The following is a 23606-nucleotide window of genomic DNA, read 5'->3' as shown; positions in this document are numbered from 1 at the left end:
ACGACGAGTGAGATAATCAAATTTGCAGATGATGCAAAATTGTTCAGAGTAGTTAAATCACAAGCAGATTGTGATAAATTGCAGGAAGACCTTGTGAGACTGGAAACTTGGGCATCAAAATGGCAGATGAAATTTAATGTGGATAAGAGCAAGGTGATGCATATAGGGAAAAATAACCCATGCTATAGTTACACAATGTTAGGTTCCATATTAGGTGCTACAACCCAAGAAAGAGATCTAGGTATCATAGTGGATAACACATTGAAATCGTCGGTTCAGTGTGCTGCGGCAGTCAAAAAAGCAAACAGAATGTTGGGAATTATTAGGAAGGGAATGGAGAATAAAACGGAAAATGTCATAATGCCTCTGTATTGCTCCATGGTGAGACCGCACCTTGAATACTGTGTACAATTCTGGTCGCCGCATCTCAAAAAAGATATAATTGCGATGGAGAAGGTACAGAGAAGGGCTACCAAAATGATAAGGGGAATGGAACAACTCCCCTATGAGGAAAGACTAAAGAGGTTAGGACTTTTCAGCTTGGAGAAGAGACGGCTGAGGGGGGATATGATAGAGATGTTTAAAATCATGAGAGGTCTAGAATGGGTAGATGTGAATCGGTTATTTACTCTTTCGGATAATAGAAAGACTAGGGGGCACTCCATGAAGTTAGCATGGGGCACATTTAAGACTAATCGGAGAAAGTTCTTTTTTACTCAATGCACAATTAAACTCTGGAATTTGTTGCCAGAGGATGTGGTTAGTGCAATTAGTATAGCTGTGTTTAAAAAAGGATTGGATAAGTTCTTGGTGGAGAAGTCCATTACCTGCTATTAATTAAGTTGACTTAGAAAATAGCCACTGCTATTACTAGCAACAGTAACATGGAATAGACTTAGTTTTTGGGTACTTGCCAGGTTCTTATGGCCTGGATTGGCCACTGTTGGAAACAGGATGCTGGGCTTGATGGACCCTTGGTCTGACCCAGTATGGCAGGTTCTTAACCCATGCCCTAGGACTACATTTCCCACAATTCCCAAAAAACTGTGAGGAAAGACAGTGTAAGACTACATTTCCCAGCGTCCATGCCAACTAGATGGGCCATAGGGTTTTTTTCTATCGTCAAGTTTCTGTTTCTAAAGCTTCTTGTGCAGCGCCTGCAGTTCCCATTTTCTCTTCCTTATTGATGTCATTTCCTGCTGGAAGGGGGCGTTGCTCCCTGTACGGAACGTGGTGCTGAGACCGGAAGCTGAAAACCTTGACCGTGCAGGGAGGGAGCCAGGGCTGGAAATCCTGCTCTGGAGAAGGGGCAGGAGAATGGCTGCAGGGCTTTCTGCTCAGCAGGTAGGAGGGGGGCAGGGGATGCAGCCTGGGACTGATCCCATCCCCCACCCCAGGGACCGTGCAGGGAGGGAGCCGGGGCTGGAAATCCTGCTCTGGAGAAGGGGCAGGAGAATGGCTGCAGGGCTTTCTGCTCAGCAGGTAGGAGGGGGGCAGGGGATGCAGCCTGGGACTGATCCCATCCCCCACCCCAGGGAGCGTGCAGGGAGGGAGCCAGGGCTGGAAATCCTGCTCTGGAGAAGGGGCAGGAGAATGGCTGCAGGGCTTTCTGCTCAGCAGGTAGGAGGGGGGCAGGGGATGCAGCCTGGGACTGATCCCATCCCCCACCCCAGGGACCGTGCAGGGAGGGAGCCGGGGCTGGAAATCCTGCTCTGGAGAAGGGGCAGGAGAATGGCTGCAGGGCTTTCTGCTCAGCAGGTAGGAGGGGGGCAGGGGATGCAGCCTGGGACTGTTCCCATCCCCCACCCCAGGGACCGTGCAGGGAGGGAGCCAGGGCTGGAAATCCTGCTCTGGAGAAGGGGCAGGAGAATGGCTGCAGGGCTTTCTGCTCAGCAGGTAGGAGGGGGGCAGGGGATGCAGCCTGGGACTGATCCCATCCCCCACCCCAGGGACCTGTGCAGGGAGGGAGCCGGGGCTGGAAATCCTGCTCTGGAGAAGGGGCAGGAGAATGGCTGCAGGGCTTTCTGCTCAGCAGGTAGGAGGGGGGCAGGGGATGCAGCCTGGGACTGATCCCATCCCCCCAGCCTCTCACTGAATCCATTCTTTGGGCTCCTTATTCTCTGCACCCCTCAGGCTCTTCTTCCTGCTTCTCCCCCTCATACAGCAGCAGCAGCTCCTCCTGCTTAAGGACCCTCTCAGTTTCTGCTTCCTGTGCTTTCTTTATCTTCCCCCTCTGCCTCCTCCTCTCACCTTTGCCTTTTTACACTGAGAGTTTGATGCTCCCAAGGGCTTGTCTGGGTACTTTTCTAGTTGCCTTTACAAAACTGGAGATACGAATTTCTCCCCCTACTCTCCTGTGAAACTTTGGGTTGCTCATAACTCATTATTTGTAGAAAATTTAGCTGGTGGAGGTGCTCTGGGTAGGGTAAATTTTAGCTGGAGAAACTTGATATTCAGTGCTATCTGGATAAAGTTAGTCTGATTGGAGAAATCCCTGTCCTGTAGTAACCCAGATAACTTTTCCTGGGTGTAGTTTGTTCTTTATTTTGGTTTTTGCAGGCCAGAAAGGAGAAAAGTGCATGGGGGTAACTTGCTGGTGCAGCGGTTACTACCCTTAGCCTGTAGCCTTTATACTGTTGATGCAACTTTCCTGGACGTACCCAGACCAATACAGAGCAGTGGGTTTATACCTCCCTACCAGCAGATGGAGGCAGAGAACAAACCCTTGAGGCACTGCTACATAACCGAGAGTGCCACCTGCAGTCCCTCCGTATTCTCTGGTAGAGGTGCAAACCTGCAGTCCTGACTGATCTGGAAGTTTGAGAAGTGCTGCAGCTCCCCGAGGTGTCAGGTTCTGGTGGCTGCCATCCCTTGGGTCGAGCTGGGTGAGTGGGAGCTTGGATACCCCTGGCTGTTTCTAGGGCTCCTGAAAGCCAGGGGACTGGCTCACTCTCTGTGCCCTGAGTTCCCCTCCTGCCCGCCCTTGGACTCACGAGCGATGTATCCCCCCCCCCCCCCCCCCCCCCTGGGGATTTTTGCTTCTTTCTCTTTGTGGGTGTTTTATTTATTTATTTACTTTACGTCTTTTCTATACCGTCGTTTGGTGGGGACCGTCACAACGGTTTACATTAAGGCACATAAAAGTAATGATACTACAATTTGTCCGTTTACATAGGTGCCATAAGGTTCGGTAACATAGTTTGTTATCAATGTTAGATGTTAAATGTGATTCATGTCCATGTCTTTCCTTCTCAGTTTTAATTACAGAGCTAATTTTACAAATGTATACATTCCAAGCACCACCCAGACGCAGATGGTCAAAGCCAAATACTGCAATAGTATCCGTCGGTGCCTGATAGAACAACACCTGATCACTATTAGGGTGATAAACATTCACCAGAGTGAAGGTACTGTTAATGAGCACACAGTCCAGAATCGCATAGCGCCCTTCCACGTCTTTATGCTGACGAAGCACTATAAGAGGCAAGTTCTTATCCACTAGAATAGAAACCCCCCCTACTAAGAGTATTATGTGAAAAATAATAAGCAGCACCCAACCCTGTTTCAATTTATCCTGCTCCGCATTCGTCAAGTGAGTTTCCTGAAGCATAAAAATTTGGGCCCCCTGTCTATGTGCAAACTGCAAAATACGGTTTCTCTTAACGGGAGATGAAATTCCCCGAACATTCAATGAAATGTATTTAACTGAGTCCACCATGTTTCAGCCCTAGAATAGGACAGCCTAGCACACCTGTGACCTGTCCAACCAGGAGGGTCTCTCCATGGAAGTATCAGCAAAAGCACAATTATGAAAAACAGTAAACCTGAGATCCTGCACCTCCCTCTCCATCCTCAACAAAGTCCCTTCAGCAACATCTTCCCCGCCACCCTGAATATACCAGGCTGAAGCGCCCACCCAGAAACTACTGAAAAAACCCTGAACCAGGACTTAAGGAACAACATCTCCCACCCCCAAAGCCAGCATTCACTTAGGTGAGAAAGCCATCTAAAGCGAAGGAGACCAGCCACAAGCCTGCACAATCCCGACTGCCCAATCAAACGAGCCCCTCCCCCTTCCACCGCCAACTCACATAACCCCGACAGGAGAAAAGCCCATCCTACACCCAGACCAACCACGTAAGAACCCGACAAACACCATGGCTCCCTCCCAGTGCAGCAAACATTATACAGCACATTCCAATACAAAGAAACCAGAGAAAAGAGAAATAACTGTAAGAAAAAGGAGCAGAGCGCAATGAGAAACATTTACACTAAAAACACCAATACAGAACCCCCAGCGCACAGCAGCCATGAAAGAAAATGTCACACCCATGCCCATTGACGATTTCAAGTCCCATAGGTTGTAGCCAAGAAACTAAAAGTCCACAGAGAGAAGCTTAAATGCGCCGCCTCTCCAGGTTCGTGTGATAAAGATCGAGTCCCAGAGTAGAACACTTAATAGTAAACAAAAGTAAAATATTGCAACAAAGGACAGCAAGCCTGTACATCCAGGAGAAAAAATCCCCAAAAAGAGAGTGCGCTGTCCCCAGAAAAAACAGTCAACAAAGAGACAAAGTATCAAAAGGGATTGTGATAAAAAAAAATACATCAGCGCTGCAAGGGGAGGTGAAGCTGGAACGTCTGCCCAGGACCAATTAGAAAGATGTTAACATTAGCTCCCAGAAAATTGGAGACCCCCGCCACAGTAGAAAAGTACCCATGAGAACTGCTAACAGTGTCTACCAGTTAGAAAGAGAGAGCCAGTGCTCGGCTTCCTTCACAGTATTCCCAGTGATAGATTTGCCATGGGTAAAAATTTTACGTTTCCTAGCGTGTAGCAGATGGACTCAGGACCAATGGGTATAGTGTACTCCTGTTAGCAGTTGGAGACGGATCAGATTTCAATCTGACGTCAGCCCCTAGTACATTATACCCCTGCAGGAAGTGCAGCTCTTCAGTATTTTCTGTCTCCATAGCAGTTAGGGATTACCTGCATGCTCTCACAGCGTGAGAGTAAATTTACCGGAGAAAACCGAAAATAAGAAGAAATCTTATCTCTACAGACGGGCCCCGCTCTCCTGCGGTGACACCCATCGGGTCCCTCCCGAAGTTGAGAATTCCTGAGGTGATTTCCGCGATCCCTCGGAGGTAAGCCTCGGTCCGGCGGCTGACCCTCGGCGGGGAACTAGCCCCCAATTTCGGGCACGGCTGAGAGGCAGCAGGTGCAACCTCGAGCACGGAGGTAAAGGTATTTCCCCTCTCCCCCCCCACAGCCAGAGACCGCCCGGAACGAAACCGGGAAGTGCCGAGACAAGGTAAGGTAGAAATCTTCTTTAAAGACTCCAGTCTCCGAAGCTCAAGGAGTCGCACAGGTCGCCGGCCGGGACCAGTGCCACCGGGTTGATCCACCTTAGCAGGGCTAGGCCCCGGTTAGATCCAAGGGTCCTCCCACGTGGAGATCCTCCGAGGTGGTCGCCATATTGTCCGCGTGGTCGCCGTCGCCATTTTGGCCCTGTCCGCCGACTGGGTCCGTGCGCACAAAGGGCGCTGGGCGCACAAATTATGCGAGTAACACGTGCTTACTGTGCCGGGCGCATATCTGTGACTTTTGCGCACACCAGCGCGCACATCCTGAGTGCACATATTCGACGCACCGGACCGCATAACAGATTTTACGTGCCTATATCCATGGCACCACCGGAAAAGGAGCTCAAGGCTCAGGGCCTCTGCCCAGCATGCCACATCAGAGCCGCACAACACGAAGAGGCCAACGCCCAGTGTATCCAGTGCAAGGAGGCCCTGGGGGATCCAGCCCAGGGCCAACCCCAATCGGGACTGAGTGCTAGCTCCTCCATAAATACCCTGGACCTAGCGAATCCCAGCGGGACCCCCCCCTCAAACGGGACCCCTCAGGGACGCAGCGCCTCCTAGCTTGGACCTAGCGTCTATCTCCTGGTTGGAATTCTTCAAAGGCCTGCACACCTTCGTTCACATGCAGACGGAGCCTCCGATAACACGCCCACAGCCTCCACCAGAGGACCTTTATGCCCCGGGCCCCTCTAAGCCCTGAGAAGTGAATCCACCGCCCAGAAGCCCCACCTATGGGGACACGGACAACTCTGAGGAGGAATCAGAGCCCCTGGAGGAGGGAGAACTCCCTTCGGGGACAGAGCCTCACTGGACCATGAGGCGCTTCTTCACCAAGGACGAGATTCCAGACATGGTCACCCACAGCCTGAAGGAGCTTGCTATCCCGGTCACAAGTGCCTCGGGGGAGCCTAAGACGAACCCCCTGCTAGAGGGAGTCCGTCAGACCTCCCGCCATTTCCCTCTGTTACAAGTCGTCCAACAGCTAATTGACCTGGAATGGATTGCTCCAGAGTCTACATTCAAAGGGGGACGGGCTATGACAGCCATGTATCCTCTGGACCCAGCGGCCAAAGACCTTCTGACATGCCCAAAAGTGGATGCCATGGTCTGCGCGGTCTCGAAGCGCACTACTATCCCAGAGGAGGGAGGTACAGCACTCAAAGATGCTCAAGACAGATGTCTGGAATCCATCCTTAAACAGTCCTTTGACGTCGCCGCCATGTCCCTACAGATAGCGGCCTGCTGCACTGTGGTGACACGTGCCTGCCTATCACAGACCAGGAACAATACTCCTGGGGAAGCCATGGAACAAGAGGTATCATTCCTCGCAGATGCTGCTTCCGACCTGGTGCGCACCGCAGCTAGAGGAGTGTCATCAGCTGTGGCAACCAGGAGGCAACTCTGGCTCCAAAGCTGGCTGGCCGACACGTCTTCCAAAGCGAGATTCACAAGGATGCCCTTCAAGGGATCCCTCCTTTTCGGCAGCAAACTAGAGAAACTTGCTAACAAATGGGGCGAGTCCCCACTGCCACGGCTACCGGAAGACAGGAATAAGAGAAACCAGCGACCCTTCCCCGATCTTCCAGGGGCAGAGGTTCACAGCACTTCAATCCATACAGAAACACTTATCATGCGCCTCGTCCTACAGGCAGGAACCAGTCCTTTCGGAACAAGCACAACAAAAGGGGAACTAGCTCGGGACCAGGCCCCAGCCGCACCCCACAATAAGAATCAGCCGACCCATCCAAAGGAAGAAGCCATAGGGGGCAGATTTGTCCTATTCTACCAAAGATGGGTCGAGATAACTTCAGACAAATGGGTCCTAACCATCATTCGAGAGGGGTACTACCTGGATTTCCTCCGAACCCCTCTGGACAAGTTCGTGGAATCCCTCTGCCACGACCTTTCCAAGAGGGTGGCAGTGGAAGCTACACAGACCAGATTACTGGCCCTAGAGGCCATAACCCCAGTGCCTCCACAGCAAATAAATACTGGGCATTAGTCCATTTATTTTATCGTCCCCAAGAAAGAGGGAACGTTCGGGCCCATCCTGGACCTCAAGTCGGTCAACAGTCACCTGTAGATTCTCCGCTTCTGCATGGAAACCCTATGCTCTGTAATAAGGGCGATACAAGATCCTAACTGAAGTACAGCAACAAATTCAATGAGACACTACAATATAATGTAAATAATTAATTTTATAATTGCTCAGTTCATTTAACTCTTTCCTCCCCCAGTTAGATAAACCTTGTTTTAATGTAACTTTACGGTTCTATGCACATGTTTCAGTGTTCTGTTTTCTACACACCCTGTTATCTGTAAACCAGCATGATATGATTGCATCATGAATGCCGATATAGAAAAACTTTAAATAAATAAATACAACAGGGAGAGTTTCTCACATCCCTGGATCTGTCGGAAGCCTACCTACACATTCCGATCCATAAAGAACATCAGCACTTCCTACACTTCAAAATCCTGGACCGTCACTACCAGTTCCGGGCACTACCCTTCGGATTAGCCACAGCACACCGGAAGTTCACCAAGATCATAGTGGTGGTGGCGGCAACACTGAGGAAGGAAGGAATCCTCGTGCACCCTTACCTAGACGATTGGCTGATCAGGGCAAAATCCCCAAAGGAAAGTCACCAGGCAACCAACAGAGCCAAGACTCTACTGGAGAGCCTCGGATGGGTGGTCAACACAAACAAGAGCTGTCTGCAGCCCTCACAGTCTCTAGAATACTTAAGTCCGATTCGACATCGAAGAAGACAAGGTCATCCTGATACCAACAAGGAGATCAAAACTGATGAACCAATTGCAAGCCCTCCTGAGCGAAACTCGCCCCACAGCATGGGATTACGTACAAGTCCTCTGTCTCATGGCATCCACACTGGAAGTAGTGCCATGGGCATGAGCTCATGTGAGACCCCTACAGCGCTCACTTCTATCGCGATGGAATCCACTGTCCCAGAACTACACCGTACGTCTATAGCTCCCGAGCAGAGTTCGGACCCAACTACGATGGTGGCTACAAGACAGTCTTGTTCCCTGGCTCAGGTGGCCATCCTCACTGACCTGGATCCTGCTCACCATGGATGCCAGCCTACGAGGATGAGGACACACTGCGAAGAGCTAACCACCCAAGGGCAGTGGAACGCAGAAGAATCAGGGTGGAGCATCAATTGCCTAGAAGCCAGAGCAGTCAGACTAGCCTGCTTATGGTTCGGTCACAGACTCTGAGACAAAGCGGTCAGGGTAATGTCGGACAACGCCACTACAGTGGCATACATCAACCATCAGGGAGGAACCAGAAGCCAACAGTGTCCCTGGAAATAGACCCCCTAATGTCGTGGGTGGAAGGGAACCTCCAGGAGATCTCGGCCGTCCATATCGCCGGGAAAGACAACATCACGGCGGATTACCTCAGCAGAGAAAGTCTAGACCCAGGGGAATGGAAGCTGTCAACCACAGCGTTCCAACTGGTTGTGAACCGTTGGGGAACACCAACCATGGACCTTCTGGCAAACCGGTCCAGTGCTCAAGTACCCAGTTACTTCAGCCGCAGACGGGAACCTCAGTCCCAGGGCATCGATACCCTGGTTCAGACATGGCCACAGGAGACTCTGCTATATGCCTTCCCACCGTGGCCCCTACTAGGCGCAATCATTCACAAGATAAGCCTACACAGGGGACAGGTGCTTCTTGTGGCCCCGCACTGGCCAAGAAGACCATGGTACACAGACATGCGGAGATTACTGACAGGAAACCCCCCTGCCACTATCTCCACACAGAGACCTGCTCCAGCAGGGACCGATCCTCCACAACAATCCAGCTCATTCTCTCTTACGGTCTGGCCATTGAGAGGGCTCGCCTGAGAGAACGGATACTCGGGAGCTGTAATCAACACACTACTCCGAGCATGCAATTTCTCCACATCTCTAACAAACATAAGGGTGTGGAGAGTATTCGAAGCCTGGTGCGAAGACCACAACATCATACCTTGCTCAGTCAAAATCCCCGTGGTCTTGGAATTCCTACAGAACGGCCTTCAGAAGGGATTGTCCCTCAACTCCATCAAGGTACAGGTGGCCGCATTATCATGCTACGGCGCCAAGAACGAGGGTGGCAGCATAGCCTCTCATCCGGATGTCTCCCGTTTCCTGAAAGGGGTTAAACACATCCTTCCACCTCTAAAGTGGCCAGTACCTCTTTGGAACCTCAACCTGGTCCTGGATTTCTTAGCAGGAGCCTCGTTCAGACCTCTCCGAGGCCTGTCTCTCCAACTTTTAACATTGAAGATAGTCTTCCTGCTTGCAGTCTGCTCAGCCCGTCGTATATCTGAGCTACAAGCACTGTCCTTTTGTGAGCTGTTTCTCAGGCTCACCCCTGGAACCATCCAGTTGCGCACAGTTCCCTCGTTTCTCCCCAAAGTGGTGTCTCACTTCCACCTTAACCAAACCATCTCGCTACCATCACCAGATGAACATAAGAATTCAGAAGAGGCCAGAAGTCTACGCCACCTCAACATTGGCAGACTCCTGCCAAGATATCTGGAAATGTCGGAATCAATACGAAAGACAGAACACCTGTTTGTCCTTCACAGCGGAAAGAAGCAAGGGGAAGCGGCCTCACGAGCAACCATAGCCCGCTGGATCAAGGAAGTCATCAACCCGAACGTCATCAACCCGAACGTCATCAACCCGTCATCAACCCGAACGTTACCTGTTCAATACTCTATTGTTCAATGTAACGCCTTACGGCGAAAGTTTTGTTCTTTGGAAACCGTCTTGATTTGATTTGCACATCGAGAAAGTCGGTATATAAAAACCCTAAATAAATAAATAAATAAAAGGCGGCTTACGTAGAAGCAGGCAAGCCACCGCCTCTACAAATCAAGGCCCATTCTACTAGGGCCCAGGCAGTGTCCGGGGCAGAAACCAAGAAGCTGTTACCCGCCGAGATCTGCAGGGTGGCGACATGGTCCTCCATCCACATCTTTTCCAGGTTTTACCACCTGGATGTTCAGGCCTGGGAGGACACAGCATTCGCAAGGGCAGTACTAAGTGGGTCACGGGCAGCCTCCCACCCAGTTCGGGAGTAGCTTTTATACATCCCATTGGTCCTGAGTCCATCTGCTACACGCTAGGAAATGGAGAAATTACTTACCTGCCTACACTAAGGAAAACGAAATTATCAGGTAAGTAATTTCTCCATTGGGCGAGTACTTGACTGCATATGGATCTTTTACTTGAGCGCATACTTCAGTGGCATATTCTAGGGCCGTCATGATCAGTGTCAGGCTTTGGGTTGGCCACGGCATGCAGGTTCTTTAAGTTCATGGTGATAGCGGTTGATTCAGGCCAGAAGCATGGAAGAAGTCACCTGGCTTCTTGCAAGTTAGTCTCATTACTACAAGAAGGCTGGGTGGTGAACTTGGCTGAAAGCCGTTTACAGCCTCTCAGACATGGGAGTAGTCCGGTGGTTGTTTCGAATCGAAGCAGGGCAGAGTGTTTCTGGCAGAGAGTCGTATTAGAAGTTGATTGCTTGATTTCAAACTCAGAAAAGGGCCTTTTGACCAACAGTATGCTTTTGTTTCTTCAGATAATGGGTTTGATGGCAGCCTCCTTGGAGGTTCTTCCCTGGGTGAGAGAGCACATGCAGCCTCTTCAAAGCACGTTGCTTTCTTGTGGAGTCTGCAGTCTCAGGACTGCATGATAAAGCTTCACTATTAGAGTTGAGCGTCCAATAATGGTTGCAAGCGGATTATCTCAAGGAGGGATTTTCTTTGAAATGCCAGAAGGGTTAGTGCTTATGACAGATGCGAGCCTTCTAGGTTGGGGGGGCTCACTGTCAGGTTGCTGGAGCGCCAAGGATCATCAGTGGAGCATCAATAGGTTAGAAGCACGTGCAGGTCGGCTGGCGTGCTTACGTTCCGCTGAGCATTTAGAGACTCAGACGGGCAGGATAATGTCGGACAATGTGGCAACTGTGGATTTCATTCATTATCAGTCTGGAACCAAACCTAACAAGTGACAGAGGAGATAGATGTTGCTGTGCCATAGCATGAGCACATCTTCTAGATATATTAGCCTGCCACATTACTGGAAAGGGCAATGTAAGGGCCGTCTTGCTCAGGGTTCTGAAGTTCTTCAGTTGAGGAAGGGATCCAAAAATTCTTGGATCGCTGCTCATTCAGGCATGGCCGCGGGACAGTTTTCACATCATAGCCACTAATGGGCATAATTGTTTGAAAGATTGTGATAGCCACCAGAAGCAGGATTTCTATGCTTTGGGCCCAATGGCTGTGCTATGCTGATCTGCAGAGGCTGCTGGTGGGCAGGCCACTTAGACTATCGCTCGGGAAGGATGTATTCTGCTGCAGTGCTTTCACGTTGCATTAGGCTAAAATAAAAAAAAATGTATATTTCTATATCTCGGGGCTTATGTGAAAGTTGGGTGAGTTTTTGAGGCCTTGTGTGAGGAGCGAGGATCTCAGCCTCTCAAAGTGGAAATTTGATTAATTTTGGAATTTTTCAGGACAGATTGCTTAAAGGCTTGGCCTTTAACTCCTTGAAGGTTCAATTGGCAGCATTCATGTGTTATAGGAGGCGAGTTCTTGGTGGGTTTTTGTCTCCCCGTACGGATGTGAAGGAAGTTAAGCATCTTCGTCCTCCCTTGTGGCTACCAGTGTTCTTATGGTAATTTAATCTGATTGTGGATTCCTTTCGAGTCCTACCTTTTCAACTGCAACATAGCTTCTTCTTGAAGGTACTTACCTTGAAGACTGTTTTGTTCTAGGGGTAATCTGCTTAGTACGTCGAGTTTCTGAGCTGCAGGCTGTATCTTTGCATGAGCCGTTCCTGCCTGTGACTCTGGGGGCGGTACAGCTTCGGACTTTACCTTCTTTTGGCCCAAAGTGGTTTCGGAATTTCATTTGACTCTATTTATTTCCCTGCCACACTGGAGAGGAATACAGAGGAGAGTGAATATCGTCTCTTGCGTGCTCTGGCTGTCAAGTGGCATCTGATGCAGTACTTGGAGGTTATTAATCCTCTCAGTAAGTCTGGTCAACTGTTCTCCATGGCGGAGGTATACAAGGTGAGCCAGCGGTACGGGCAACTATTGTCTAGTGTTTGGAAGTGATCAGCGGTCGTCCTTATGCACACTTCCAGGCCTTAGCATGTGCGATGTTGCTGGGTCCCTGGGCAGTTTTGGTACATCCCACTGGTGTGGATTAGCCTGCCCGAGTGAACAGGAAGGAGAAATTCCTACTTACCTGATGAAATTTCTTATTTAATTTTAATTTCCTTTCCTCTAAGGAAGACAGGCTGATCTACAGTCCAAACTCTGCTGCCGTCTTGCTTTCAGTTTGTCCTCTAGGTATGGACGACGCAGAGTGTTATATCTGTTACTTGTTTGAGGATTGGTGAGTGTCATGACCAGCTCCTTACTTTAGTAAATGTTTGCTTTTTCGACTGAGCTCAGTGTTCTCCCTTGGTTGGATGCATAAGTAGTTATGTTCATGTATAATCAGTTTGTCCACAGTTTGGCTTTTCCAGAGAATACTTGCGGGCTGATATCGGGACAGGGCTATATGTCCTTGACGCCAGCTTTTCCTCTGTCTCCACCTGCTGGTAGAGCTGCATAACCCATTTGTGTGGATTGACCTGCCTGAATGCAGAAGAAAGGAAATTATCTGGTAAGTATTAATTTCTCCTTTCCTTTTCCCTGCAGAGAAGAAAACCAAACAGCTGTTTGAGAATTGGCGCACGATCCCTAATACTTCACACATCCCTGATACTTCACACATCCAGCAGAGCTCTCTGCTACAACGGCAAAGGAGAAGAAAAAGGGTTCGCACTCAAAACGCGGGGAGTAGCTGGCTTGTTACGGCAGTTACTACCCCAAACCAAATGTGCCTGATACTTCACTTTCCATGCATATCCAGCATGGTTCTCTGCTGCATCGGCATGGGAGAAAGACTGATACATCACGCATTTCCAGCATAGCTCTCTGCTTCAACGGCAGGGGAAAAAAAAAAAAAAAAAAAAAAAAAACAAAAAACTGATGCTTCACGCATATCCTGCATAGCTTCAACGACAGGGGTGAAGAAAAAAAAGGATTCGCAATCACAAAGCGAGGAGTAGCTGGCTTGTTACGGCGGTTACTACCCCAACCAAATGCGCCTGATACTTCACTTTCAATGCATATCCAGCATGGCTCTCTGCTTCTACAGCAGGGGAGAAGAAAAAAAAAAACCAACAAGAGCTGTACAACATAGTCTAGGTAAAACAAATAAGCATGGGTGTAGCTTGCTTATCGCGGCGGTTACTGCCCCTACTACCCCTAACTAATCAAGCTAGATATTTCACTTGCATGCAGCTCCATCACTGCTCTCTACATTAATGGTGGAGGTGGAAGGGGAATAGAACAAGGAGCTAAGAGTAACAGATAAGAATGAGAGAAAAAATGTGTGAGGCTTGCTGGGCAGACTGGATGGGCCATTCGGTCTTCTTCTGCCGTCATTTCTATGTTTCTATGTTTCTATAAGTACCCATGATTTGCAACACCCCTGAATAGAGAATTCATGCATCACAATGGGAGATATGTCACTGCCCAGGACACCAAACTCTTCCTGCCCTGTTAGGATTTAGCACAGTGAGTCCTCCTGATAGAATAGAACCAGATGTTCCTGATGTTCTGGATAATGCTCTTATAGCTTCCTTTTTATTATAATGTGATGTATCCACGCAATGACATTTCATATTCTCTGTCTCTGGTATTAGAGAATGTTTTCCAGTTTGATTTGAAAACCCTGGGGGTCTATGGAGGAAACTGATTCTAGGGCAATACAGGGAACAAATCTGGCATTTCCTGGTGAAGAGGGGTCCTGGTGCCCTCTTTTCCATGATAAAATGTTAGGAGAATAAATCCAGCTGAGATCTAGTGCATGCTGTGTCTCTGAGTGTTTCTGGTTTGTGTTTCAGGTGCCGGTGACGTTTGAGGACATCGCTGTCTATTTCTCCCAGGAGGAGTGGGGGTATTTAGATGAAGGGCAGAAGGAGCTTTACAGGGAGGTGATGAAGGAGAATTACGAGACCCTCATCTCCCTAGGTAAAAATTGCATTATCTGCACGTTTAGCGGGCTCGAGGGCTGATTTACTGAAGGTCGTTTGTGACTTTTCTCCTGACTCCAGCTCCAGTATTGCTCTGGGTCTGAACTGGCACCTGAGATTGGTTGTTTCGATCTTTTCACGTGAGACCGGCCCCTATGAGGCAGTCTAGGAATTTATCTCAGAAGTCTTACACGAGGCACCTGCTGGGGAGTATCCACAAAGTTTCTCATGGGACTTGACTGAACCCTTAGCAGCAGGCCCTGGACTACTGATCCCTCCTGCCTGGATACAGAACTGAATGGGCCAAATTTTAAAAGCATTACTCGCACTAAAAGATGAATACGTGGCTGCAAGTGAGCGATATGAATTTCCAAAGCTGCTAATTACTTGCTCGTGCTAAAAAAGGGGCGGGGCCAGCAGTTCTGTGTGTAAATCCGACGGCCGCTGCTCGTGGTGCACTGTTAGCTGCGTATATTTCCTGCTGCTCCTGATGAGGTGTAAGTCTGCAGAAATCACTTTTTAGAACTAACACGATAGGATGAAGGGTCTTGCTCAACTGGCGAGAGTGCAGGATGAAGAACTAGAAGGGTCTGGATGACCCTGAGATAGACTGGGTAAACTGGTGGGCTAATGGGTAAAACTGGGAACGGCTTTAATCTGAGTATGTTGTAAAATCCTTTTCCCTGCACGCTTTAAAGCCGACAAATTCTTAAGGAAGAAATGTGCTTTACATCTGCTCGAGTACACATGCTGGGCGTATTTTACATCATACACACGTACTTGTGCACGTGATTTAAAACTCCAGCGTATCTTTGTTCACTCGCTCCCAGGTGTACGTACGGTCGCGTGCAGTCTTGTTTTACAATTAGCTGAATATGAACAGCAGGATACAAGAGGTCTGAGCTTGCTTCATGACTGTCATTACCCTGTGACATACTTAGCCCTGCACTGATATAATAGGGAGGTTTCAGCTTGTCTGCATACTTCTAGCTGTCTCATGGCCATTTTTCCCTTCTTCCCTACCTACGGATCCATTCTCCTTCCTCTTCCTGACGCTAACCCTACCCAATCTCATTCCCCACTTCTGTCCATTGGGAACATCAGGTGCACTGTCAGCCTCCCATATTCTCCACCTCCTCGGCCATTCTGTCTTCTGTCTTGTCCATTGCTTTACAAAGTTTTCTTCCTCTCATTAAGCCATCGCCTCTCACCCTAAGACAGTGATGGCTAACCTATGGCACGCATGTCAGAGGTGACACGCCGAGAAATTTTGCTGACATGTGCAGCGTTTCGTGGCCTATCGGGGAAATTAACCCAAAAACACAGCCTGACCCTTTAAAATTAGTTTTTTAGTATCCCCTCACTCTCCGGACACCTCCACCCCCCCTCACCAATGCCCCCGGGTGCAGGGAGGCTCATGCGGCGCAGACACAGGCAGATGGGCAAGGCCGTGGTGAGGCTCACGGCACGGCAAGAAGGAGGAGGAGCATCAGCGTGTGCAGAAGAGGAGCAGCGCTTATGGGCCGCTGCGAATCCCAAGTTGCAGCGGCCCGTGAAGAGGAAGAGGCTCGGTAGCAGGGCTGCCGCGGCCCGAGAAGATCAGGGCCGCTGCAGAGCCCATCTTGCGGCGACCTGCGAAGAGGACGCCCAGAGGTGAGAGAGAGGCTGAGGATCTGTAGAAGGTGTGTGTGTGCGTGTATGAGATGAGTTGAGAGATTGTGTGTGAGAGTGAGGACCTGAATGTTTGCAGAGACAGCATGTGAGAGCCTCTGTGTGTGTGAGAGAGACAGCATGTGACAGTGAGAGCCGGTGCTTGAGCACGACAGCATGTGGGAGTGAGAGCCTGTGTGTGTGTCAGACAGCATGTGACAGTGAGAGCCTGTGTGTGTGTGAGAGAGAGAAATGCATGTGAGGGAGTCAGTTGGACCGTTAGATGATCGAGGGGTTAAAGGGGCACTTAGAGAAGATAAGGCCATCGCGGAAAGATTAAATGATTTCTTTGCTTCGGTGTTTACTGAAGAGGATGTTGGGGAGGTACCCGTAATGGAGAAGGTTTTCATGGGTAATGATTCAGATGGACTGAATCAAATCACGGTGAACCTAGAAGATGTGGTAGACCTGATTGACAAACTGAAGAGTAGTAAATCACCTGGACCGGATGGTATACACCCCAGAGTTCTGAAGGAACTAAAAAATGAAATTTCAGACCTATTAGTAAAAATTTGTAACTTATCATTAAAATCATCCATTGTACCTGAAGACTGGAGGATAGCAAATGTAACCCCAATATTTAAAAAGGGTTCCAGGGGCGATCCGGGAAACTACAGACCGGTTAGCCTGACTTCAGTGCCAGGAAAAATAGTGGAAAGTGTTCTAAACATCAAAATCACAGAACATATAGAAAAACATGGTTTAATGGAACAAAGTCAGCATGGCTTTACCCAGGGCAAGTCTTGCCTCACAAATCTGCTTCACTTTTTTGAAGGAGTTAATAAACATGTGGATAAAGGTGAACCGGTAGATGTAATATACTTGGATTTTCAGAAGGCGTTTGACAAAGTTCCTCATGAGAGGCTTCTAGGAAAAGTAAAAAGTCATGGGATAGGTGGTGATGTCCTTTCGTGGATTGCAAACTGGCTAAAAGACAGGAAGCAGAGAGTAGGATTAAATGGGCAATTTTCTCAGTGGAAGGGAGTGGGTAGTGGAGTGCCTCAGGGATCTGTATTGGGACCCTTACTGTTCAATATATTTATAAATGATCTGGAAAGAAATACGACGAGTGAGATAATCAAATTTGCAGATGACACAAAATTGTTCAGAGTAGTTAAATCACAAGCAGATTGTGATAAATTGCAGGAAGACCTTGTGAGACTGGAAAATTGGGCATCCAAATGGCAGATGAAATTTAATGTGGATAAGTGCAAGGTGATGCATATAGGGAAAAATAACCCATGCTATAATTACACAATGTTGGGTTCCATATTAGGTGCTACAACCCAAGAAAGAGATCTAGGTGTCATAGTGGATAACACATTGAAATCGTCGGTTCAGTGTGCTGCGGCAGTCAAAAAAGCAAACAGAATGTTGGGAATTATTAGAAAAGGAATGATGAATAAAACGGAAAATGTCATAATGCCTCTGTATCGCTCCATGGTGAGACCGCACCTTGAATACTGTGTACAATTCTGGTCGCCGCATCTCAAAAAAGATATAATTGCGATGGAGAAGGTACAGAGAAGGGCTACCAAAATGATAAGGGGAATGGAACAACTCCCCTATGAGGAAAGACTAAAGAGGTTAGGACTTTTCAGCTTGGAGAAGAGACGGCTGAGGGGGGTATGATAGAGGTGTTTAAAATCATGAGAGGTCTAGAACGGGTAGATGTGAATCGGTTATTTACTCTTTCGGATAGTAGAAAGACTAGGGGACACTCCATGAAGTTAGCATGGGGCACATTTAAAACTAATCGGAGAAAGTTCTTTTTTACTCAACGCACAATTAAACTCTGGAATTTGTTGCCAGAGGATGTGGTTAGTGCAGTTAGTGTAGCTGTGTTTAAAAAAGGATTGGATAAGTTCTTGGAGGAGAAGTCCATTACCTGCTATTAAGTTCACTTAGAGAATAGCCACTGCCATTAGCAATGGTTACATGGAATAGACTTAGTTTTTGGGTACTTGCCAGGTTCTTATGGCCTGGTTGGCCACTGTTGGAAACAGGATGCTGGGCTTGATGGACCCTTGGTCTGACCCAGTATGGCATTTTCTTATGTTCTTATGTTCTTAGAACCTGACTGTGTTTGAGGGAAGAAGATGGAGAGAAAAGAAACAGAAAAAAAGACAATATAAAAGGAATTGGCAAAAAATAAATAAGAAAGGGAAGGTGGAACAAAAAAGCCTGTGACCAACCAATTAGAAAACTAAGATCAGACAGCAAAGGTAAAAAAAAAAATTACTTTTTACTGTTTGGCACATGTAATCTTTGGTAATGTGCAAGAATAGCACTTTCTCTATGCGGATCTCACAATGTAGGAGATCAGCATGGAGAAAGTGGAAGCCCACAGGGCCTGCACAGAGGAGGCAGCAGAATGGGCTTCAGTGACAGTCGCAGCAATCGGCGTCTCCCCAATATTTATTTATTTATTTATTTTTAACTTTTCTATACCAACGTTCCTGTAAAAGATACAAATCACATCTGTTTACAATGCAACTGCAACATTCGCTCAGGGGCGATACAAAGAACAGGGGAGACAATTAACCGTGGAACAGGGTCATAACAGATTAACAAAAACAAATGAGTTGATAACTGAAAAAAACAACAGACTCATTAAGCTGGACTGTAGTGTCCGAATGGAATGTCAGCTTGAAAGTGTCAGGCTGAAAGTGAGGAAATATTAAGTGTCCGGGAAGGCTTGGCTGAATAGCCATGTTTTAAGGGGTTTTTTTTAATGTAGATGGGCAATAGCCACGTGGCAGCAGTGACAGTGGCAGCAGAGGAATGAGAGAGGTTCCAAGGTTGCTGGCAAAAGAGATGGAGGTCTCCCTTTAGTGTGTGCATGTGTATGAATGGGACTCTGCCTGGGGGTGTATGTGTGTGAATGCATGGGTGCCTGCCTTGGTGTGTGTGTTTGTGTGTATGTGAGGGAGCCAGTGAGTGTGAGAGCATGAGTGTGTATGAGAAAATCCAAGGGAGTAAGAGTTTGTGTGAGTGGGGGGGGGGTGTGTGGAGGGGGAGAGAGTTCTTAGAGCCTGAGAGTGTGTCAGTGTCTGTGAGAGCAGGAGGTTATGGTGGATATAAGAGCATGAATGTGTATGTATGTGACAGTGTATGTATGAGAGAGAATGGACATGTGAGTATGTGTGTGAGAGAGAGAGGATAACCTCCTAATCCTCGACAATATCAGGGTGACTGGAAATCAAGAGCTCCCACAGAAGGGGACAGCAGGGGCTTTTTAAAATCCTTATTAGTTTTAATTGAAGATTTAGCCGATGAAATTCAGCAACAAAAAAGTCACTAAGCAGGTAAGGTTAAGAATTATTTGTTTTTGCTTTATTAATAAATACAGTACATATATTAAAATGATATCTTTTTGTTATTAATTAGAGCTACAAATATCACTAAATTATGGATTTTTCTAGAAGTGACACACCACCCGAGTTATGCTTGGTTTTTTAATGAATTTTGACACACTGAGCTCAAAAGGTTGGCCATCACTGCCCTAAGAGAATCTCACTGTCTTTACTGTCATCACACCTGCCCTTCTCTGGATATCAATCTCAGTCCTGTCCCTCCGTGGTAACTCTCATCCTTCCCCTCCAAGCTTATCCTACCCCCACTCTCCTCCCTCTTCTCTCCCTCTCAGGTTTTATCTATTGAGTATCCGCTGTGTTTCCAGCAAGCTTGCCTACATTCCTGTCCTCTTATCTCTCATTTTAACCATTTTCTCTCCCTCTTCTGTGTTTATCCTGCTGTCATTTTTTATATTCTGTTACAGTTTTCACCTCCAACACTTCTGTGAGGTAATTCCAGGCATCCACCACACTTTCTGTGAACAAAAATTATCTCTTGATATTATTCCTAGTCTCCCCCTTGGAACTTTTATATCATGATCTTTGATCTACAAATTATTTTCCATTCAGAAGAAGTTTTCTTCTTGAGCATTATTACCTTTCACGTATGTAAGTGTCTCTATCATATCTCCCCCTTTCTCCTCTCCTCTAGGTTATACATATTTAGGAGCTCAACTCTAATGGCTTTTGTTGCAAACCCCATGCTTAGATGATTTTCATGGTCACCAGTGGTTGGTCAGAAATGTGCAGCTCTATCACTGTGTGACACTGCCAGAGCCGTGATTATAGGATCAGAAACCCAGATCCATTTGCATGGTCACTCATGCATGATTAATGTCTTCTTCTATCACCAGCAAGTGATGAGATCACACAGCACATAAAGGAGGAGAATCGAGAAGAACATCCTATGGAAGAAGGACTGATCCCAAGAGAATCAGGAAATGGCTTTGAGAATGTTTCGCAGGCGACTGAGAGGAGCAACACTAGGAATAGTCAGCAGGATTTGGAGAAGAAGCAGAGAGATCCTGCAGGAGACTCGCGGGATGGAGTCACTGCATATGAGTTGGAGATCAAAATCATCCCTGAGCACCAGAGACACGTGAGCAAAGAGAGATCCTTCCAGAGCAATAACAGTGATCAAAAGACTTCTGACCTTCAGCAGAGGGAGGGGATAGGGAAGAAATCCTTACCATGTGAGTCCTGTGGTAAAAGCTTTGGTAAGGAATCACATTTAGTATTGCACCAGCAATCCCACCTACTCCACCCACTATTTCTATGCAATAAATGTGGGAAAAGATCCAGTCAGAAGAAATATCTAAACATGCACCTACCCATACATAAACCAGAAAAACCCTTTCCCTGCAAAGACTGGAGAAAAAGTTTAATTAGTAAGAATAAGCTAAAAGTACATCACAAAATCCACACTGGAGTGAGACCCTTCCCTTGTCCGAAAGGTGGAAAATGTTTTATTAGGAAGAAAACCCTCACACAACACCAGCGCATCCACACCAGAAGCAAACCATTTACTTGCACAGAGTGTGGGAAAAGCTTCCGTCGTAAGTATACACTAATGTTGCACCAGCGCATCCACACAGGCGAGAGACCATTCTCTTGTGCTGAATGTGGAAAACGTTTCATTAGCAAATCACGCCTCTCCCAACACCAGAAAATCCACAACGGTGAAAGACCATACATGTGTACTGAATGTAATAAAAACTTCCCTATGAAGGGTGCCCTCACAAGTCACATGAGAATCCATACAGGAGAGCGACCTTTCTCATGTAGTGAATGTAATAAAAACTTCCCTATGAAGGGTGCTCTCACATGTCACATGAGAATCCACACAGGCGAGCGACCATTCTCATGTAATGAATGTAATAAAAGTTTCATGCAGAAGGGTGCCCTGAAAATACACATGAGAATCCACACAGGGGAGCGACCATTCTCATGTAGTAAATGTAATAATAGCTTCTCTGTGAAGAGTGCCCTCACAAGTCACATGCGAATCCACACAGCTGAGCGACTATTCTCATGTAGTGAATGTAATAAAAGCTTCCCTGTGAAGAGTGCCCTCACAAGTCACATGAGAATCCACATAGCTGAGCGACCATTCTCATGTAGTGAATGTAATAAAAGCTTCCCTGAGAAGGGTACCCTCACAAGTCACATGAGAATCCACACAGGGGTGCAACCACTCTCATGTACTGAATGTAATAAAAGATTCACTAGAAAGGGTGCCCTCACAAAACACATGAGAATCCACACAGGGGAGCGACCATTCTCATGTGGGGAATGTAATAAAAGCTTCCCTGAGAAGGGTGCCCTCACAAGACACATGAGAATCCACACTGGTGAGAGACTATTCTCATGTAGTGAATGTAATAAAAGCTTCTCTGTGAAGGATGCCCTCACAACACACATGAGAATCCATACAGGGGAGCGACCATTCTCATGTACTGAATGTAATAAAAGCTTCCCTGTGAAGGGCAACCTCACAACACACATGAGAATCCACACAGGAGAGCGACTATTCTCATGTAGTGAATGTAATAAAAGCTTCACGCAGCAGAGTACCCTCACAAGTCACATGAGAATTCACACAGGTGAGCGACTATTCTCATGTAGTGAATGTAATAAAAGATTCACTGTGAAGGGTACTCTCACAAAACACATGAGAATCCACACAGGGGAGCGACCATTCTCATGTAGTGAATGTAGTAAAAAATTCACTGAGAAGGGTACCCTCACAAAACACATGAAAATCCACACAGGGGAACGACCATTCTCATGTACTGAATGTAATAAAAAATTCACTAAGAAAGGTGTACTCACAAAACACATGGGAATCCACACAGGTGAGGGACTATTCTCATGCAGTGAATGTAATAAAAGCTTCCCTGTGAGGGTTGCCCTCATAACTCACATGAAAACTCATACATAGGAGAGACCATTCTCATGCATTACAATGGAAGGTCATTTATTAGGAAGCAAAATCTCTCAAAACACCAGAAAAGCCATTTGCCTGACTACAAACCATTTACATGACCTGAGTGTGAGTAAAGCTTCCATGCTAAACATACACTTAGGAGTAGATTTTCAAAGCAGTGCCTGACCATCCACGCAGGGGGCTAAACTTTCATAAAATACGTGCAGCGATGTTATTGGGCCTTCCCCAGTTCCCTCCCAGTCTGTTGCAATTAAGAAATGGACTGGGAGGACATTCTATACCCCCCTACCTACACTTCCTCCCTCTTCCCCTCTCCTCCCCACCTCCTAAACCCTAACTTACCATTCCCTAAATTTTTATTTTATTACTTATTGCTCCTCCAGAGCAGAAGCAAACGTCAGAAAACCTTCATAAATATATACTAATCTCGCACCAGAAAATCCACACAGGAGAGAGACCATTTTCTTGTTCTGAGTGTGAGAAAACCTTCATTTCCTAGCATGTAGCAGATTGACTCAGGACCAATGGGTATAGTGTACTCGTGCTAGCAGTTTGAAACGGATCAGATTTCAATCTGACGTCAGCACCTAGTACATATACCCCTGCAGGAAGTGCAGCAGATCAGTATTTTCCATCTCCAAAGCAGTTAGGAGCTATCTCATGCTTGCTGAGCGTTCTACCAAAAAAATTTTAAAGAAATATCCTACCTGAAGACGAGCCCCGCACTCCTGCGGTGATACCCTCGGGTCCCTCCCCCAGTCGAGTTTCTCGAGGTGATTTCCGTGTTCGCTCGGAGGTGAGAGCCTCGGTCCGGTGGCCAATTCACGGCAGGGACCTAGCCCCCGAGTGAGAAGGGCTCGGGCGCGGCTTAGAGGCAGCCTCGGTCCGGAGCCGTTCGTGGCGAGGACTTAGCCCCCGAGCGAGACGAGTTCGGGCGCGGCGGGCGCACATCCTCGAGCACGGCGGTGAAGGTAATCATCCTCTCCCCCCGCAGCCGGAGACCACCCGGGTCGCAACCGGGAAGCGCAGAAGACAAGGTAAGGCGTACATCCTTTACTTACTGGTCTCCGAGGATCGAGGATTAGCAGGGTCTGCCCACGTGGA

At 47.6% G+C, this 23606-nt stretch overlaps 1 protein-coding gene across 3 annotated transcripts; it reads left to right on the top strand.

The window, feature by feature from the left end:
* The first annotated feature begins 1126 nt into the window (after window positions 1-1126).
* LOC115083603 (oocyte zinc finger protein XlCOF6-like) lies at window positions 1127-23300 on the top strand. Of its 3 annotated transcripts, none has more exons than XM_029587515.1 (3): window positions 1127-1344; window positions 14361-14487; window positions 20410-23076. In XM_029587515.1, the coding sequence occupies exons 1-3, from the start codon at window positions 1318-1320 to the stop codon at window positions 22494-22496; spliced, it is 2241 nt and encodes a 746-aa protein (XP_029443375.1). In that variant the 5' UTR covers window positions 1127-1317; the 3' UTR covers window positions 22497-23076. The 3 variants fall into 3 exon arrangements, with proteins under 3 accessions (XP_029443375.1, XP_029443376.1, XP_029443377.1); XM_029587516.1 differs by lacking the exon at window positions 1127-1344 and adding an exon at window positions 13921-14031 and having other exon boundaries at window positions 20410-23300; XM_029587517.1 differs by lacking the exon at window positions 1127-1344 and having other exon boundaries at window positions 14358-14487; window positions 20414-23300.
* Window positions 23301-23606: the final 306 nt, after the last annotated feature.

Source organism: Rhinatrema bivittatum, chromosome 2 (genome assembly GCF_901001135.1).
Source record: "Rhinatrema bivittatum chromosome 2, aRhiBiv1.1, whole genome shotgun sequence".
NCBI lineage: Eukaryota > Metazoa > Chordata > Amphibia > Gymnophiona > Rhinatrematidae > Rhinatrema > Rhinatrema bivittatum.
The sequence above is the reverse complement of the archived record's forward strand: the minus strand, read 5'-3'. Positions and strand labels throughout refer to the sequence as shown.

Bases quoted from the DNA above. Each gene is read 5' to 3' on its own strand.
- LOC115083603 (XM_029587515.1), top strand. From the start codon at position 1,318: ATGGCTGCAGGGCTTTCTGCTCAGCAG. The intron at 1,345-14,360 runs GTAGGAGGGGGG...TTTGTGTTTCAG, and splicing joins CAGGGCTTTCTGCTCAGCAG to GTGCCGGTGACGTTTGAGGA. The intron at 14,488-20,409 runs GTAAAAATTGCA...TTCTATCACCAG, and splicing joins CGAGACCCTCATCTCCCTAG to CAAGTGATGAGATCACACAG.